At 37.5% G+C, this 21354-nt stretch overlaps 1 protein-coding gene across 3 annotated transcripts in view; it reads left to right on the top strand.

Annotated features, from left to right (window-relative positions):
- Positions 1 to 21354, top strand: part of Ets65A (DNA-binding protein D-ETS-3) — a 420065-nt gene that overhangs the window by 225996 nt on the left and 172715 nt on the right. For all 3 annotated transcript variants that reach the window (XM_069844799.1, XM_069844800.1, XM_069844798.1), the window contains one exon: positions 3535 to 3603. In XM_069844799.1, the coding sequence (XP_069700900.1) occupies positions 3535 to 3603 (69 nt within the window). The remainder of the gene's footprint in view (positions 1 to 3534; positions 3604 to 21354) is intronic.

The following is a 21354-nucleotide window of genomic DNA, read 5'->3' on the forward strand; positions in this document are numbered from 1 at the left end:
TCCGACAGGTGGCGTAAGTGGCATTTGTGAATCCGACGCTGACAGGTGGGCCAGCATGCCTCATACGAGTAGCCTGATACAGACTCTAGAAAATTTAGAAGGGGAAAGCCGAAAATGGACCTAACCTAATAGCTAGCCCATGAAGGGGTGGGGGATAGTCAGGAGCGTGACGGCAGCATCGGAAGAAGAAACGCCGAAATAAGCCTGCACTTTGAAAAATACCTCAATGAGACCTATCCTGGACGTTCAATCTGTCGAGATCAACCGACCATTAGATTATTGTATGTGGAGTTGGGTGAAGAGCGATGTCAACAAGCTCAGAGTGGAAACAAGGGAGCAATAAATTGCCTATGCTTGTGATCACATTAAGGAGTGTCCGAATCAGCTGAAATTGGCAACACGACACGATGAGTCATAGGTCTTTAACATTAGCTTTACCCTTATGAATTAATTTATATTAGTGAATTAATAATTCCAAACACATATTTGCTCATCTTGTTCCAGCCACCTCCTCGTATCAGTCTCTTGGGCACGGCTATATTTCCTTTCTTTTAGTTCTTAACACATAGGGTAGGCTACTTACTTGAAAACTCTAGAAATTTTAATCTTTCGTCATTGAGGTGCAAATAAATTTTATTGCGAAAGAAAGGAAAAATTACAGTACAGTAGGCTATTATGTAACTCATGAGTGCGAAGGCATTCAGACGTGCGGTTCGTAGATGGTAGGCTACTTTCCTGCCGGTTGCTCGCTCGTCGTTGGTCACGTCTACACAGAGATTTCTTTCATAAATCGTATATCTTAAGCCACCTGAGTGAGAGTTTTAGAAACTAGATAAGAACACTGTGCATATTACGAATGGTGCAGTGAAACAATGAAGCAGATCTGCACCATTATCAAGCTTTGATTGCAATTTCCCGTAACTTTATTTTTTGTTTTATTCTATACAGAAAGTTGCATAGGTATTTTCGGAACTGTTAATGCCATTTGCATATTTGGCACACACATTAAGTTATTTAGGCTGTTGTGAAAGTTTTCTCTCATATGAATTTATTTTCTTGCATTTCAAAAACAAGGCTCCATCTATGTAATAATTTGAACTGGTAATGGAAATTACGGGAAAACGGCTGAACAGATTTTAATTAATGATCCGTCATCTTGAAGCTTGGCATCCAAGGATTTTCAGAAAATAGCAACTTTCAATGAAGCGTTAGTTTTCCTACATAATTTTCCTATTTTCCAAAATCCATCTTTCGTCAGTTTTGAGAACTAATTGCATTTCAGAATAAAACAAAACACTCACTACAATAAACAATAGGCTATTATACGAAGGCCATGCCCTACAGGTTTGCTGATATATATAGAGCTCAAATTCAATTGGTTATTAAAAACTTCAAGACTTACTAAAATATTTACAGGTCTAATTCTGCGGTGTGTAATTTTCTGAGTACAGCTGTGTACTGGATATTAAAATCTACAAAACTTGAGGTGGTTTGATGACATTATTACCGTTAGAAATGAAATATTATTATAGTTAATGCTATGTTGTGACTATTTTGCATTAATTATGCACATTAATGCTATATTGATAATATGAAAGTGAAACTTTTTGGGATTATATAAGTAGCTGTAGAGAATATCTTAAATTAGATCTTCATTTCTGTAATTTACTGATTGGCGGCTATATATAACTACAAAACTTAAGTAAGATAATAATATTATTATTAAAAATAAAATATTTTTATAGTTATTAATCAAGTGGGGTTGGGTATTTGTCATATCTTAATGGCGGTGTGGTGTAGATATTTATATGCGTGATTCTCTTCAGTATTGGTTCGAGAAAACGCAAAAATTACAGTTCCTAAGGAAAGACCAAAAGGTATTACTTACTGATAAAATAAGAGGCCTACAAATTTTATGTCTCTCGATCATTTCAGCAAGATCACTTAGCATATTAAAATGATTTTACCCTCTACATTGGCGGCCGGGTAGCTCAGTTGGTAGAGCAGCTGGCTACGGACTGGAAGGTCCGGGGTTCGATCTCAGGTGGTGACAGGATTTTTTCTCGTTGCTAAACTTTCATAACGGCCCCGAGGTTCACTCAGCCTCCTATAAAATTGAGTACCGGGTCTTTTCTCGGGGGTAAAAGGCGGTCAGAGCGTGGTGCCGACCACACCACCTCATTCTAGTGCTGAGGTCATGGAAAGCATGGGACTCTACCTCCATGCCTCCCAAGTGCCTTCATGGCATGTTACGGGGATACCTTTACCTTTTTTTTTACCCTCTACATTTCAAGCTCTACATGCAGCAGCTATACCAAGATGCTATGTCTATTGTTCGAAAGCATAGCAAACCTGATTTTTTTTAACTTTCACCTACAATCCACAATGACCTGAAATAGCTATTGCTTTATTCCCACATGAAAAACCGACTGATCGTCCTGACATTGTTACTTGCGTTTTCGCGTTGAAACTCAAGAACTGAAGATGTATAGGCTCAATAAAAAGTATTTAGCATAAAGGAAACCATTCAGAGGGGCATGTTTCATTATTATAGAAGCAAATAACTTCAAAAATGTCTGGTAGGCCTATTGTTCATTGGAAATAAATCTGAAAAATTTGAATTTTAACTTCTAATGAACTTAGTTTGCAGCATTTGCTGCACAAGCCACTAGTATTTCTATAAAAATAACTGCAAAATGTATTTTTAAAATGTAATTATTTAACTTAAAATTTGATAGCCAATATCAAAATAATTGTGCTACTTAGTATACGTGCTTATTAGGATTAAAATATCATAGAAAGTTTTTAATTGGGCCCCATTTTTTTTTTCTAAAAATTAATGTCGAATTTAAGTTATTACAGCAATGACGTAATAGGCCTATTTCTACATAGAAGAAATGAGAATTCTGCATCAATAAAATTAGGGAAGAAAAACTTAAATTTAGATCTAACCATCCTCCTAAGAAGGAGCTTCAGTGGTGAGCTGAGGCCATGATCGCGGATCCGCTGGGTAGTCTAATACGCAGGCTAGCACTTAACGTGTAGCCTGCAAGTATAGCCCACATCCTGAAACCCTAGCCTAATCGGTTTCAAAGGCTCATTCTGGCCTTTGCCCTCTGATCTCCGAAGGCCTTTTCAATAACGCTGCTTTGATATTTATGGAGTCCAATCTTGCGCGAGTTCGGCATATTACAAAGTAATGAGGGCAAGTGAGTGGAACGAGCGCCGCACAATGGACGCCATAAATCTCCGCGCATTGTGTGGCGCGGCGCTCTTTGCATGTTTTTCAAATAAAACTCTGTATTGGAGCAATTTATAATTGCGCGTTTTTATACGCGCCCGCCGGGAAGTGCGATCAAACAGTAACTCCACGTCGAGTGCGGGGGGGGGGGGGCAGCGCCATTACAGCGAGATCGCGGCGCTGAATTCATTGCCGTGTCACGCGGAGGAAGCCATCGCGCAGATAATAAAAACGGAGCGCTCGCCGGCCGGCGATAAAGCTGCCAAAGTGATAAGGCTGCTCTCTGTTCGCAGGTCTGGCCTCGGCGAAGGGCTACCACTCGGCCGCCATCTCGGAGTCCCTGCGCGCCACCGCCAAGTCAGGTGAGTCGGTGTCATAAAACTCTGATACGAGCACGTGTGTAACACATAATTCACACGATGTGGCAATATAATGACTTTCAAGCTATAAAATTGGATTTCAGGTGCCTAAAATTGTCTCATTAAAACTGTTTTTAAAAAGTCATACCTAAAGTGACCTTTCATCACAATTAGGCAATAATAAATAAGCTTAGGCTTAAGTTATCTTTTACACCAACCGTTATTAGTAAATTAGGAATTAAAAATGTTGCTGATTATACACCATTAGGCCTATTTGTGTATAAGGCAAGCGCCTTTCGAATTCAGATTCCTCGCTATTTCGAATGAAAAGAATCGTTTTCTGAAAATCAAGATTTCAGGTATAACTCCCTGTAAAGTTGATTTGAATAATTTCGAGGGAAAAATTGTTCCGGGGCCGGGCATCGAATCCGGGACCTTTGGTTTAACGTACCAATGTTATACCAACTGAGCTACCCGGGAACTCTACCCGACACCGATCCAATTCGATGCCCGGCCCCGGAACAATTTTTCCCTCGAAATTATTCAAATCAACTTTACAGGGAGTTATACCTGAAAGCTTGATTTGCATAATACACGTCACTGTTCGTTAACAGAAAACCACAATTTAAGTCACACAGAGTTAGTGTGCACTCGAAGTTGGTTGCTTGACGGTTGTCAGCCCACTTTGAGGTCTGTGGACATAGAGGGAAAAATTGGATCGGTGTCGGGTACAGTTCCCGGGTAGCTCAGTTGGTAGAGCGTTTATACGTTTAACCAAAGGTCCCGGATTCGATGCCCGGCCCCGGAACAATTTTTCCCTCGAAATTATTCAGAATCGTTTTGTGTCTAAACCGCGCGCCACAGATTTTGTTACTGCATGAATAATATTTCTTTTTCTTTACGTTCTTTGTTAAAGAATTGGTGAATAGATTTCGGAATCAATGTTCAACAGTACCCAGTGACAATGAGGCTTTGATCTGACCAAGAGGAAATCTTTCCTGATCTTGAACATTGCCATACTATTAGATTATCGAAATCCGAGCACTAAATTATTATTTTAAGTGGCTTATTTAACGAAGCTGTATCAACTACTAGGTTATTTAGCGTCGATAAGATTGGTGATTGCGAGATGGGCCGAGGATTCGCCATAGCGCAACTTCAGACCGGCAGACAAGCGCCTGAACCGACTGAGCCACGCCGGTGGCTGCACTAAATTATTAGTTGAGTGCTTAAGCGTGCTTTAGAACTGTTGTCCTTTAGAAATAGGCAGGTAGTGTATTTCTACAAGACTGTACTGAAATGGAATGGAAGTACCTACGCAATGATGACGAAGAACTGAAGCATTACTTTACTACCCAGCAGAGTGCTGCATTGGAGTTAAATCGCTCGCTTGATCTCGATCGAGTGTCGCACCCTTGAGTGAGATACGATCGGTCGTGATACGCTCGTAATAAATAGAAGCACAGTACAAGGTCATCTCACCGACATGTCTTATCTTGTATGGAAGGCGACAGATAAGATACACATATGTTTTGCTCACACGGTAAAAATAAGGCTTTATTTTCTGCGTTTATGACAAACGTTTAATGGAACGTACCAAAACAGCAACATGCAGTTATAAATAAAATAGTATGAAGAACTTCGATATACAGTTATTATTGGTAATTAATAATTATTCAATATTTGATTTACCACATCTATAATACGATAGGTCCATACATAGTGTTCCGCCTATATACTGCGACAATGTAGAAACGTTTTACAAAATATTATTGATATAGCAGCAGATTAATAACAATATTAGTACAGAGATAACGTCACAGAAAATATAATAAAACGAATAATTATGCTGCACAACTGTTACAGACGCAAACATTGATACACTAATTATTAGAGATTATTATTATTATTATTATTATTATTATTATTATTATTATTACTACTACTAGAAAACTTGATACGGTTCTTGCATAATCGTGATTGTGTTTTCCGTTTATAATAATTACATTTACATCCAATAACATCTATCAGATGTGGCAAAAACAAAATCACTCCTGTGTGGGGGGGGGACATTTACCTACAACATTTATATTACATTTTAAAGCAAGTTTTGTAGTTGTACTATGGAGAGGTTAGTTAAACACTGCAAAATTTTGAAATGATAAACATCTATGATGTTACTACACAGTTCATCACTGTAACAAGAACGAATGTCTAACGCTCGGCTTATACCGTTCGAGGATTTATCGCTCGTGACAATTTTACCCATCATGCATGTGCGCTACCTCGGATTATGCTATGAACTACTTGTCGCTCGAGCGAAAACGTCCGATGCAGACCTCTGCTACCCACATTTTTAACTCATTTCAACATGTAGACTACCTACTCACAATACGCAACCAGTAACTTTTCCAGATCTTAGCACAATCTTGCAGACAGGAAACGAACACTTAACCTATTGTTGGTTACTCATGACAAGACGAGCGGGAGGAATGTGACCTTCTTGACTGTGGGTGCTGCGCTGTTCTTCAGTTGGTTCCCAAACAAAATATCAACAACGCGAGTAGGTTCCAAGGCTGTATGGAAAGGGTATGTTTATCGATCATGTAGCAGAGTGGTGACAGTGTTCAAATATCAGCAACGGGAATGAGGTAGTTGTTATTGCCTATAACGCCACCTATAATCGATCAGACCCGTGGCTCCATATACGTTAAAATATAAATACCGATCGTAAGTTTCAGTGATTAGCAGAGTAGTGGCAGAAGAAGTACAGGACAGTATGGATTTCACTACTATGTTCAGTGAAAAGAGGGAGAAACTCTTAGTGGCCAACGATCATAAGTTCGGTTTTCAGAAAACATTATCTGGTGGTGTGGAAAGATATACTTGTGTTAAAAGAGGACGTAAGTGTTTCGTGAAACTTTCTGATTCAGATATTGTAATGAACCGCAACGTCTAACATAATAACGACACTTGTGATACTGCAACTTTAAGTAAAATTATGAAGTTATTCGACGCAGCGTGTCCGCCAACCACAAAACATTTTTACCATACCTACTACCGTAGACAGTAGTTGACAGCCCTAAATCTGTATAAAACAAGAAGGGAAATATATATATTATTTTAATGTACCGAAGTACATATGATATTTCCATGCAGATATTCTGCGTCATCATTCGATGAAAGAGTAATGGAACGGAGAAAAATTCTCTCCGGCGCCGGGATTTGAACCCGGGTTTTCAGCTCTACGTGCTGATGCTTTATCCACTAAGCCACACCGGATACAACTCCGACGCCGGTTAGAATCGTCTCAGATTAAGCTCCAACTCTTCGGTTCCCTCTAGTGGCCGCCCTCTGCACTACGTCATAGATGTCTATGAACGCAGGACCGAAGTCCACACATGTGCTGAGGTGCACTCGATATGAGTGACTGGTTGGCCGGGATCCGACGGAATAAGCGCCGTCTTAAATCACGAAGTGATTTACGCATATCATATAGATATTATTTTAGTGTACCGAAGTACATATGATATTTCCATGCAGATATTCTGCGTCATCATTCGGTGAAAGAGTAATGGAACGGAGAAAAATTCTCTCCGGCGCCGGGATTTGAACCCGGGTTTTCAGCTCTACGTGCTGATGCTTTATCCACTAAGCCACACCGGATACAACTCCGACGCCGGTTAGAATCGTCTCAGATTAAGCTCCAACTCTTGGGTTCCCTCTAGTGGCCGCCCTCTGCACTACGTCATAGATGTCCATGAACGCAGGACCGAAGTCCACACATGTGCTGAGGTGCACTCGTTATGAGTGACTGGTTGGCCGGGATCCGACGGAATAAGCGCCGTCTTAAATCACGAAGTGATTTACGCATATCATATATATATTATTTTAATGTACCGAAGTACAAGTGTTTTCTGGCTTGATCTAGTGCGGGAACCAATTGTAGTACACAGAAGAAATCAACCTGGAACCAATTCAAGTATAGATCTGTGACGAACTGAGAACCAATTCACAGATTTGGGAACCAATTCCAGTACGGCCGGGTGCTGATTATGATAAACATCACTCAGGTAGGGAGGTTATTACTCATGCCGAAAACAGTAACAATACGCGTATGGAAATTAAAGAATAGGCCTAATAATTATTTTAGTAAAGTCAACTGAATGGAAGCGCCCGCATGTCCGAGGGCACCTGAAGAATCTTGCGCTCAGTGTGGTGGCGTAGTCTAGGGTGGATTTCACTTTTCAATTGGCTCGTCACACGCAGAAGGAATGGTCAGTGATGCGATCGACGTGGATTAGTCGTCGCCGCGATCACTCAGCCGTCGGAAGCGCCGCGCCACGCCCTGCTTTGACGGCTGTTTACACGGCGAGCAAATGTTTGCTAGGACACGCCTTGCGGACAAGGCGGCCGCAGCGCGGAGGTGCGGTGATTGATGGCGAGTCCATTAGCTCATTACCCGCGCGTCTTATTCAGCGCGTGATGGATGCCGTCCTTTCTTGTGGCGCTCCTCGCTTTATCGCAGCGTCTTTTTTAAGTTCAGGAAATTTTTTGAAAACTTTCCATGGCGTAATATGAATAGCGCGGTTCTTGACAATACAGCCGCGATATTACCCCACTTTTTGTTTAACGACTCCGTATCAGCTGACTTGTCCAATGTGTCACTTCGTGACTTCGAGTTCTGTACTTGGACGGTCGTTTGCAAGGCTGGCTTCCTGGCATAAAGAGGAAAAGCAACGTGGATAACATGTGCGATTCCCAATCAAGAGGTCCGACGTTCTTTTCTCGGAAGATAAGTTTCTTCCGTCCATGATGCTGGTTATTTGTTCCTTGTGTTGTGATCGTCCTGTGATGTCTCCGCGGTGGCCCTGCATCATGGCTAGGCAGGCTCGTGTTTGTGAAATGTCTGTCACCCATCCATATCAAGAAAGAAACCTTACATAAACAAGGCAGTTTTTATCAATCCTCACGTGATAAGGCCACGCTACTATACTATCCGTAATGTCTGACAGGCGACGTAAACATTGCCGGTAGGAAAGAGAGAAGAATAATTATTGCTATTGAAACAATGGCAGAGGTCGCTGGGCGGTCTGAACCGTTCTACCCCCCCGCCCCCAACTTCAAGCGTGCAATTAGACCTTTGTCATTGATTGAATACCAGTTATACTTCGCTCCTCCTGTGCCGGCAATGATTACGTCGCTTGTCAGACATTATGGAGCGAAGCATACACAATGACTTCCCCTCAGCACGATCTGGGTAGAATTTATAGTGGAAAACAGCACATGTTCCAGAGGATTTTTCTCGGGTACTCCCATTTTCCTTTGTTAACCGCACAATAGTAGACTGGAACAGCTTACCTGCGGCAGTCTTTCAAGGTGGTCCTCTCAAAATCAATACATTTAAGGAAAGGTTGAGAAGATTAGACTGAAAATGTAATTGTAGGTGCAGTGTAAATATCTAAGTTGTGTCATGTAATTAATTAAGTTGATATGTAATTTAGTTGATTTGTAAATAAATTAAGGTGATATGTAATTAATGAAGATGATATTTAATTAAGTTGATATGTAATTAATTAAGATGATATTTAATTAAGTTGATATGTAATTAATTGAGATGATATTTAATTAAGTTGATATGTAATTAATTAAGATGATATTTAATTAAGTTGATATGTAATTAATTAAGATGATATGTAATTTAGTTGATTTGTAAATAAATTAAGGTGATATGTAATTAATTAAGATGATATGTAATTTAGTAGATTTGTAAATAAATTAAGGTGATATGTAATTAATTAAGATGATATTTAATTAAGTTGATATGTAATTAATTAAGATGATATGTAATTTAGTTGATTTGTAAATAAATTAAGGTGATATGTAATTAATTAAGATGATATTTAATTAAGTTGATATGTAATTAATTAAGATGATATGTAATTTAGTTGATTTGTAAATAAATTAAGGTGATATGTAATTAATTAAGATGATATTTAATTAAGTTGATATGTAATTAATTAAGATGATATGTAATTTAGTTGATTTGTAAATAAATTAAGGTGATATGTAATTAATTAAGATGATATTTAATTAAGTTGATATGTAATTAATTAAGATGATATGTAATTTAGTTGATTTGTAAATAAATTAAGGTGATATGTAATTAATTAAGATGATATTTAATTAAGTTGATATGTAATTAATTAAGATGATATGTAATTTAGTTGATTTGTAAATAAATTAAGGTGATATGTAATTAATTAAGATGATATTTAATTAAGTTGATATGTAATTAATTAAGATGATATGTAATTTAGTTGATTTGTAAATAAATTAAGGTGATATGTAATTAATTAAGATGATATTCAATTGAATTGATTTGTAATTAATTAAGGTAATATGTAATTACTTAAATTGGTAATAGTTGGGTGAAATAGAAGTACTTGTAAGTTAGATTTACTTTTGCTTATTGTTAGGCGTTATTATAGAATAGTTTTTATTTATAGTCCTAGGTTTATTGCATCTATTTATTTATAGTTAGAAATAAATTTAGGTTTATTTTTTTTCTTTTTCTTTTATTGCTGTAATTATTGTAGAATTATAATGATATTATTGTATATTACATATCACTACCAATATATACCCAATAAATTGTAGTGTTAATAAATACATACATACATAATGTGTAATAGTAAAAATAGGCTGGGGTGATGTCTGGGGGTAGTACGCGTTACCGATGCTGATAAGTTCTAAGCGCTTGGGATTCCGGGCCCGTCAGCAGCCGATACGATCTTATCTGTAGGCCTGCTTGACAGCCTCGGATTCACGAATGCCACTCGGGCCATATGTTGGACTAGGATCATCATCGCATATAGGCCTTAACGACCTGAATGCAAGGATCTACCCTGGATTCAGCCCTCGTGAAATCAGTGAATCAATAAATCAATAAATCTTTCATCGCATGTTCATGTTCAGGGTGTTTGAGAAATGCCTAATAAAAATATTCGAACTAAAGGGACCGTTTCAGGTAACATATTTTTGGCATAATTTTTGGTCCATTATCGACTGTTTAACATCTACAGCATGACAGAAGTGAATCAGTGTTGCCACCTCTCTTTCAGCCGTAACTGGTTCCACAATAATTCTGGGGTTAGACCTAGCTGGTGTGGCACGTAACACTAGACGGAACTGCCGCACACAGGGTTTCCAACCAGAAACACAAAAATTCAGGACATTTTCGTGCGCCGGCCAGGGTCGGTGAGATTAGTCCCACACTGTAGTTGTTTTTTTAGTTGGTTATTTAACGACGCTGTATCAACTACGAGGTTATTTAGCGTCGATGAGATTGGTGATATCGAGATGGTATTTGGCGAGATGAGACCGAGAATTCGCCATAGATTACTTTACGGTTGGGGAAAACCTCGAAAAAAGACCAACCAGGTAATCAGCCCAAGCGGGGATCGAACCCGCGCCCGAGTCCAATTTCAGACAGTGCCTTAACAGACTGAGCCACGCCGGTGGCCTACACTGGAGTTGTCAGAGTGGGTTTTTTAAAATGAAATATTAATGAGGTGATCATAAAAAGCAACACGTATCATGCCTTTAAGATTATATTGTCACATTGAAATTGATTTTACAGAGGTCACCTTCAGCCTGTTACTTTCATTACACCTAAGGATATTTAGTAGGCCTAAGTGGCATTATACAAAACCTGAGCCGGTTTCAGCAATTCTCAATAAGTACTGTTCAGAATTCTTGCAAGTTATCGGAAGCTAAAGAAGAGCTGAAGCTGTCGTGTTGCTCCAATTGATGGGAGACAAAGTTGCTTAATAGTTCTGACTGCGTGAATGCCAGAGAGTCATCCACTTTACAGCAAATACTTCTATGTCACTTTGCAGGATTTGAACCTTACTTAAACCTAAAAGAATAAATGTATAAGTAGCCTAAATAAATAAATAGATAAATGAATGAATAGATAAATAGATGAATGAATGAATGAATAATTGTATGCACGAAAGGTGCTGTGATTTTTTCAGTAATATTAAAAAATTGAGAACATTTACAAAAATTAAAAACTCAGTCTGAACATTTTTCTTGAAGTTAACATTGAAGACAATCCCGCTTTTTCAGGACGTATGAGATCCTAAACGTATCCCACTACTAGCAAAGGAAACAAAACAAGTGAACTGAGAGTGTACAAAACAGATTTCTCTATTGCATTCCGTAAAGGGTAATAATAATAATAATAATAATAATAATAATAATAATAATAATAATAATAATAATAATAATAATAGTTCAGCACAATACACAAACAGAAGATACAAAGGTGCAAAAACAAATAAATAATATCTTAAATAAAGGCAAACATACATAAATAAAATTGAGAACAAGAACAGTAAATACTAATAATGAAAATGAAACTATTCCTTAAAAGGATCTAAATTGTGTCCATGCAAATTAGCATATTTTATGCATCTACAGACTGGAGAAAGTGATTTTGAATTTCTGTTATAATTTTTTTTTTTGAAATCTTGAACCTTTTGTAGGAATACGAAGGCTGATATTGTTTATGGTAGACTCACAATCAATATCACCCTTGATCACTTTGCAAAAAAATTGATAATCAAGATTTTGACGTCTAGAATAAACGCTACAACAGTTAAAATATTTACAGGTAATCTCATAATTGAAGTCAGAGGAAATGGGTATAAATCAAAAAGCACATAAGGAAATAAATTTTCTTTGAATATTTTCCAACAACAACAACAATAATAATAATAATAATAATAATAATAATAATAATAATAATAATAATAATAATAATATACGTAATGGTTTTATTCAACCCGGCAGAGTTAAGGTCACAGGGCCTTCTCTAATACACAACCAGGAGTAAAACATGGAAGTTTTAAAGAGTCTCATTGGCGTTGGAGGAAAGTATTAAAGATTCAAACAATAGCTTTCTCTCACTTTCATGTTTGACTATAATATTTTGATCTGCTTCACATCCACCTAATGTCACAACTGTGGAGTAGGCTGCGGTACTTTTCCTTCCAAATGACGTCACCAGAGGCAGCCATTGAAGGTATCTGTAACGAGTGGTGGCTTATAAAATATTTCAAGTTGAAGTATAGCTGACAGTTTATTTTACATATTTGTATAACATTTATTTGAATAGGCTACACAAATTTAACGATAACATGTAAAATATGATATCAGACTATATTCTTTTACGCCGAGAGCTGTACTGTGGTAGAGACATCACAACACGTGCATTTGCTGACATCAATTTTCAGTCTTGAATCGGATGGAATCATAAAAAAATTCAGTCTTGAGAAATTGTTTCTTGTCAATAGATCACATCGGTACGAAACGCCTCCTTCTAATTCTTTTCAGAACTTTAATTGCTGGTCTCATGACTTTCCTGCATCTTTCATAACATCCTGGCCTTTTGCTACGAAGTCGTCGTCATTTTTCACGCACCTGTAATAGTAACATGCGTTACAAGAGCGGTATGTTGAAGTTTTCATGTTCGAGGAAAAGTTTTAAAAAGCGAAATGTAGTTGAGCTTTTTTAATTTCCGAGAATTGAAAGAAAACATACCGCTCGTGTATCGTACATTATTTTGTGCGAAGATCGTTTATTACATACCTGAAAGAGGAATTTCTAATTAGTTGCAATGAAATCTCCATCTTGGTTTCTGTTCAATGACGGCAAATTTGCAAAACAAAAAAATATCTATCTTCAACATTGTTGCTTTAAAATGTTTTCTGTGTTTACTATACTCCAGCAGGCCGTGATATACGTCTGTCTTTTTTTCCCCCCAGTCTACGATGAGTCTGGAATCTTGTTGATTTTTTCACGGCTTCCTTAATGTTACTTGCATCACGAATGCAGTAACTTTAGTGGAGTTGTAGAGTTACTTAATTTTTGCAAATATTTAAAAACAATAATTCTGTGGTGTTTGGGTAAAGGGAGATAAGTCATAAAAATGAGTTCGGAGATAAATGAAAATTAAACTTGGATCCCTTACTACAAATAATTTTCTACACAAATAAAACACATCAACTGCTAGTATTCTTTGATTTTTGCACACCCACTTGTATAATTTAACTTTTGTGTTCATTTGGGGAACAAAATTCCACCTGGACAAAAAAATGACTTATACCCCTTTACCCGAACACCACAGAATTAACAGTGCAATTTAGGTGAAATTGCAGTGGTAAGTTTCCAATTTATAATTATTAATATATTGAACGTCTCTAAAAATAATATGTTAAAAGCCTAAAGCAGTAAAATCAATATATCACTTAAGCGTTAAGAAGAGGGAAATTGTTATATGTGTTATGTTGGGAATACTGAATGTGGAATTTTAGACTTTCCGCGGATTGGTTTTGTGCGTGATAGAAAAATATCCCTCTCATTTGCATAACGCTCCACAGTTGCTTCGTACAGAGATTTTTTTTTTCCGATTTTTAACTACAAAATTACATGTTTCTTACGCATTTATCACAACAATTATTGTTACAAATCACGCCACACTTGAAAATTAATTAAGACTGTTAGGTTGCCTCATTAAACACTGTAAAGAATGAAGTTTCTAAAGTCGTATGATTTGTAACAATTTTTGTTATAAGTGCTAATTAATGATGTAATTTTTAGTTAAAAATTGAAAAACAAAATTAAAAGCAATTAACAACACATTTTTAGTTTCAGAACACTAGCCGATTAAAGAAATGACACTTCTGAATAATTAATTATGTATTTCTAATTTTTTTACTCTTAAAACTAAAGAAAAAAAGGTAGCCTATTTTGCTAACAATTTCAAATCAGTGTAACTCTGAAAATATTGAGATTAGGACACATGTTTATATGACATTTTTGCTCAGAATGTCTTCAGAAATATGCTCTATAAGTGGCGGTAAATCCTCGTCAATCACCCTGTAGGTACTCGGAGGACTCGGAACTTGTCTTTGCGTCATGCCGACCACATGGCCAGGGAGTCCCGCTGCTGATGGTTCATAATCCTCACAAGGCCAGAGACTACTCAATCGTGCGCGCTTATGGATTCAAGTGGAACAGATCTGAATTTGTGATTAAGCTATTTCTATTTCGAGATGTGTGAATCGTGGAAATTATATTAACGCTCCCCAATGTACTCTTTGTTTTTCTGTGCACGAATATATTATTACTAATAGCACGTGACGGCAAAATTCCGTTGAAAATGCATTCGATTTTTAAACATCATACTTACTGTAGTCTATTAGTTCCTGCTCCAGATTTCAACACTTTGAGAATTGTCAGCACAATGCAAGATTTGTGAAAAACATACTTTTGGACAAGCAAAATGCACTGACCTTTTGTCTAACGGACTGGTTAATGAGACGTAATCTTTAAGGGAGAATATCTTGTAAGAAAATCGGTATATGCATTTATCTTGACTTTTGATGTTTTCACTGTTTGATATTTCCAAGAAGTTCTTTGTATGCAATGTTCAAAGTGTAATATATTTGCTGAATTGCTGGAAGTTGAGCTTCACCGTTGTGAATGAAGTGGCCATTCTGCTTTTCGTAACTGAAGTGACAGGCTCTACGGATTTTAGTCACATTTCCAAGAAATATCCAGTTTTGTAATGTGGCAGCTCGTAAAACTGCGGTAGTCGTTGTGGTCTTCCTCCAGATCGCGGTGGTCTAGACATGCCGGTACTCAAAATGAAACAACTAACAAAAACTCAAATTTGAACTATTTATGTCAAATTGTTAACATTACATCGATTGTAATTATTGTCCACTTTCAATTGAAGCAGTTCGCCATTACAAGAACGAGTATGAGTCGCCTGCGATCAAACTGCACTTCATCCAAAAAAACGAAAACCTAGTGCAGTCAGACTTCAAACGGTAGTTTTGCTACTAAAGTTAAGGCAGATAAACTCCAGTTTTCACATTCCCTGCAAAATTCTGCACTGAAACGTATCTTAATCCCATATTTCATAATTTGGAGAAAGTGTGATAATAATAATAATAATAATAATAATAATAATAATAATAATAATAATAATAATAATAATAATAATTCTTTATTTATACTGGCAGAGTTAAGGCCATAGCCTAGGGCCTTCTCTTACACTCTACCAGGTCACAAAGTATACAAGCAGTTAAAATTTAACAATAAGTTAAAGAACAGAATACTAACATATTACAAAAAGAAAAAAGAAAGTAATAATAATAATAATAATAATAATAATAATAATAATAGCATAAATAAAATCGACACTAAACAACATGAAAATAATACCATAATAGAAAAAAAGGAAAAGAAAGTAAAATACATTCGAATATAGTGAAAGCAACTCATTTAGTACAAATGGTTAATATGGAAAAACGTAAGGAAGAATATATCACAATGGAAATAAAATAATAATAAAAAAGAAAATAAATACGAAAATTAAATTCACGATAAAAAGGCTATGATAATAAATTCATCGGCTGATAAAGAGAACGAAAAGGGGAAAGGAAGGAAAAAGAAATATATAGCCTATATTTTTACAAAACTATGGCAGAGAAAAGGGCTTATAACTGAAAGGAATCTAATTCAAAAAGTGCAATTTTAATTTATTTTTGAAACTAGACAATGTCCGACAGTCTCTGACATGTTGTGGTAGAGAGTTCCAGAGATGAGCTGCAGAGACGGTGAAAGATGAAGAGTAGAAGGATGTTCTGTGTTTAGGAATGGAGAGTGGAGTGTAGGGAATTCATTGGCGAAAGTGTTCTTTATCAATTTTTACAGTTTGTTGAGTTTTCCTGCATTAGGAAAATTGCACCAAACATTCAATACTGAACATTTTGAAATGCACTTAATAAGTAGGAATAAGGGAGTTTCTATATAGGCTATAAATGCGTAAGTAGGCCGGTCAATGTAAACTATAGGCGCCCTGGACACTGCCAGTTTTATTACTTGAAGTAGTAGGATTAGCGATCTAGTCGAAGAAGTCCTTTCAACTGTCTAGAAATTACTGTTTTAATATATTGTAGACCTACTTTCATTTGTTTATATTTAAATACGCTATAACAATGAAACTTTTGACGGAGTTCGACATTCTACATAGGCGGAAGTCCAAATTAGATATGTTTGTGAAAACAATTTTTTAATATATTAGTTTGCGAAAAATGAAGTACACTAGTTAATATCATTTTCATAAATTTTATAGATTGTAGAGTTTTCCTGTGACTTTTATTAGCAAAATTCCACAAAGCATTCAATACAGAACATTTTGATGTAGGCCTACACATTTCTACAGGAAATTTTTAAAGAATTAAGCGAATTTCTATTAGGTTTAATTTATTATTATTATTATTATTATTATTATTATTATTATTATTACTACTACTACTACTATTATAGTCCACAATTGTGGAGTAACGGTTAGCGCGTATGGCCACGAAACCAGATGGCCCGGGTTCGAATCCCGGTCGGAGCAAGTTACCTGATTGAGGTTTTTTCCGAGGTTTTCCCTTAACCCAATATGAACAAATGCTGGGTAACTATCGCTGCTGGATCCCGGACTCATTTCACCAGCATTATCACCTTCATCTAATTCAGACGCTAAATAACCTAAGATGTTAATACAGCGTCGTAAAAAATAATTATTGTTATATTGGATTGCTACTGTGAGACTGTCATTCATGTGGCGTCGAGTCTTCAGCCTTTCCGCCTGTTGCAGTGGTTTCTATTAGCTAGTTGTGCCAAGGACGCATCCACGTGATATCAAAATTTAAACTGGAAGACGCTCCAGTACCGACAAGAGTCCAACTCGGGCTGACTCCAGTACGTGTCGGGGCGGATCTTGTTTCCATTCTCAGTATCACTGGCGATATAATTCGATACCCCGTGCTGCGGAGCGCGTCCATCGGAGGGACAACGCTTTTGTGGGGACGGGAACGAACGAGTTTCTATGACTAATCTAGAAATTTCCGTTCTGGAATGAGAGATCCACACGTCAGCCATTTCCTGCGCCGATGCTGGGGGTGGCCACCCTCCCCAAAACAACAATGCGGCACCACCCCCGGGCGCGCGTGTCTCATCGATAACCGCCTCCCTGATAATTCACTGTATCGCACAAAACGACCCTTTTTAATTGCGAGCTGCTTTGTCGGACTCTGACAACTGGAACAATTGTTCTAATTAAGGGAATCAGATTCGAGCTGACGTCAGGCGCCGGATTGTGGAGTACTGAATTCGCGACGCTTCCAAGTTCCTCGTCTCCAGGTAAACACGGGCATACAACACAGGAGAGGCATTGCGTGTGAGTGAATTAGCAAACAGTGCAGCCCGTGGTTCTGAACTCAAATTTGAAAAGTATAATCCAAGTTTTGAAGTATGTGAATTACACTCTGGTACCTAATGCGTTCATCCGATCTGCCTTTTGAGATTTCTATTCCCCGAAGACTCGGTATAGAGGACGGAGACAGTCCGCGTGTTTATTATCCTCTAGTGGGCCAAATACAAGTAGTTCGGCTTCGTACGTGTGCTCTGCTGTTTCACACGCAAGCACTAGGCCTACAGAAAAGACGTGGACTGATGTCAGAAATATTTGGGTACCCTAAGTGGGACATCATTAACCAGTATGGATTCCCATTGGATAAGGGTAACCTAAGTGGGCTGTCATTAACCAGTATATATTCCCATTGGATTAGACTAACCTAATTGACCTACCATTAACCTGTATGGATTCCCATTGGATGAGAGTAACCTACGTGGGCTATCATTAACCTGTAAGGGTTCCCATTGGAGCAGGGTAACCTAAGTGGGACACCATTAATCTCTATGGATTGCCATTGGATCAATGTAACCTAAATGGGCTATCATTAACCTGTAAGGGTTCCCATTGGAGCAGGGTAACCTAAGTGGGACACCATTAATCTCTATGGATTGCCATTGGATCAATGTAACCTAAATGGGCTATCATTAACCTGTAAGGATTCCCATTGGAGCAGGGTAACCTAAGTGGGACACCATTAATCTCTATGGATTGCCATTGGATCAATGTAACCTAAATGGGCTATCATTAACCTGTAAGGGTTCCCATTGGAGCAGGGTAACCTAAGTGGGACACCATTAATCTCTATGGATTGCCATTGGATCAATGTAACCTAAATGGGCTATCATTAACCTGTAAGGGTTCCCATTGGAGCAGGGTAACCTAAGTGGGACACCATTAATCTCTATGGATTGCCATTGGATCAAGGTAACCTAAATGGGCTATCATTAACCTGTAAGGATTCCCATTGGAGCAGGGTAACCTAAGTGGGACACCATTAATCTCTATGGATTGCCATTGGATCAAGGTAACCTAAATGGGCTATCATTAACCTGTAAGGATTCCCATTGGAGCAGGGTAACCTAAGTGGGACATCATTAATCTCTATGGATTGCCATTGGATCAAGGTAACCTAAATGGGCTACCATTAACCAGTAAGGATTCCTATTGGATCGGGGTAACCTAAGTGGGACATCATTAACCAGTATGGATTCCCATTGGATTAGGGTAACTTAAGTGGGACATCATTAATCTCTATGGATTGCCATTGGATCAAGGTAACCTAAATGGGCTATCATTAACCAGTAAGGATTCCTATTGGATCGGGGTAACCTAAGTGGGACATCATTAACCAGTATGGATTCCCATTGGATTAGGGTAACTTAAGTGGGCCATCATTAACCTCTATGGATTCCCATTAGATCAGGATAACCTAAGTGGGACATCATTAGCCAGTATGGATTCCCATTGGATTAGGGTAACTTAAATGGGACATCATTAACCTCTATGGATTCCCATTAGATCAGGATAACCTAAGTGGGACATCATTAACCAGTATGAATTCCCATTGGATTAGGGTAACTTAAGTGGGACATCATTATTCTCTATGGATTGCCATTGGATCAAGGGAACCTAAATGGGCTATCATTAACCAGTAAGGATTCCTATTGGATCGGGGTAACCTAAGTGGGACATCATTAACCGGTATGGATTCCCATTGGATTAGGGTAACTTAAGTGGGACATCATTAACCTCTATGGATTCCCATTAGATCAGGATAACCTAAGTGGGCTATCATTAACCAGTATGGATTTCCATTGGATCAGGGTAACCTAAGTGGGCTATATTAACCAGTATGGATTACCATTGGATTAGGGCACCCTATGCGGACAGTAGCCTAGTTAAGAAGCACGGATTCCCCTTCATCAGGGTGCGATCGGAATTCCGTTATGCTCAGTTGTCGGTGGTCTGTGTGGGGCAGAACTTGCGGGACTCGCCGTTAACACTGCTCTCCTTCCCATCGTTACCATTTCACTCAAAATTGAACAATGGAGACTGTGCTTAACGCTGTCTACAGAACTTCTCAAAGGCTTCGTTGCAGGCAGCGTATGCCAAAGAGATAAAGACATTAATAAAAACACAAAACAGAGTTTAAGTTTATTTTAGTATGAGGAATCCAGAGACCAACATAACCTATATACCGCGGAAAATATTTAGGAACACGGTTTATTGTTTCCCGAGCCATACTGAGATTAGAAGATGTCATTCACTTTCATATGAGAATTGATTGATTAGATTCTGTTCTTGGATGTGTGAACTTCACCCAGCAATGTGAAACTGTTTCTACATCCAAGGAGGCAAGACATTAAATCAACAACTATGTGACGCACAGATCTGAGTTAATTTTTATTTTATTGGGTTATTTTACGACGCTGTATCAACATCTCAGGTTATTTAGCGTCTGAATGAAATGAAGGTGATAATGCCGGTGAAATGAGTCCGGGGTCCAGCACCGAAAGGTACCCAGCATTTCTGAGTTAAGGCTATGGATCTGTGAAATTTCTGACTTCTACGTTTTTACACTGCAAGTAATCTGAAACTTTCACCACACATTTCTTAAAATGTGGACATGCAATACATAGATTTTCACTTTGATATTCCAATTAGTTTACTTATAATTAATTTTTTTTAATATTGAATTATAATTGTTCCAACTTTCGAAGTTTACATAATTTTTCTTTAAATTTATATTTAATTTACTTCTGATAGATGTATGTAAAATATGACACATGTTTTTCATATTTTTCTACTTAACATTTTGTGAAAAAATATTTACCCATTTAGTTGTTAATTTTCCAATTTTTTTTAAACTTTTCACGTCCTCAACACGTGGTGATTTCAATACTTTCAATAGCAGAAGAAAACATGTGTCAGTTTATGTCACTTGCTTTTGTGGACTTTTGTGCGAAATTTCACTGAGATTGGAGAAAAATGCTTTTATTAGAGCATTTTGAATGTTACAAAATGTTGAAAATCGAGAAGACGAGTATCAAAGTACAGCATGTATATGATATACACTATTGCTACCCTTCCTTCTACCACACACATTTTTCTCCTACATAACAGCGCGAAATATGAAGTGAATGAAAAGTAAAATTAGCTAGAATGAAGAACAAAGACAGCTGAGTGTCGGTTTAAAGGGCTGCAGCTTCACGCACACGCTGGTCCCTTTAAATTCGTCCTGAGGGACTTTAAATTGCCATAGGGCCAAAATAAGCACAGATTTAGAAAACTGAAACATTATTTTATTTTTTAGAGTTAAAAGCAAAATTTCCATTTATAATGTGTTTTTTTTTTCTTCACCAATGCTTAGCCTTAATATGAAGTAGGAATGCATGGAAAGAATAAAATCACGACTGTTTAAGAAGCCG

This window comes from Periplaneta americana, chromosome 14, assembly GCF_040183065.1.
Source record: "Periplaneta americana isolate PAMFEO1 chromosome 14, P.americana_PAMFEO1_priV1, whole genome shotgun sequence".
NCBI lineage: Eukaryota > Metazoa > Arthropoda > Insecta > Blattodea > Blattidae > Periplaneta > Periplaneta americana.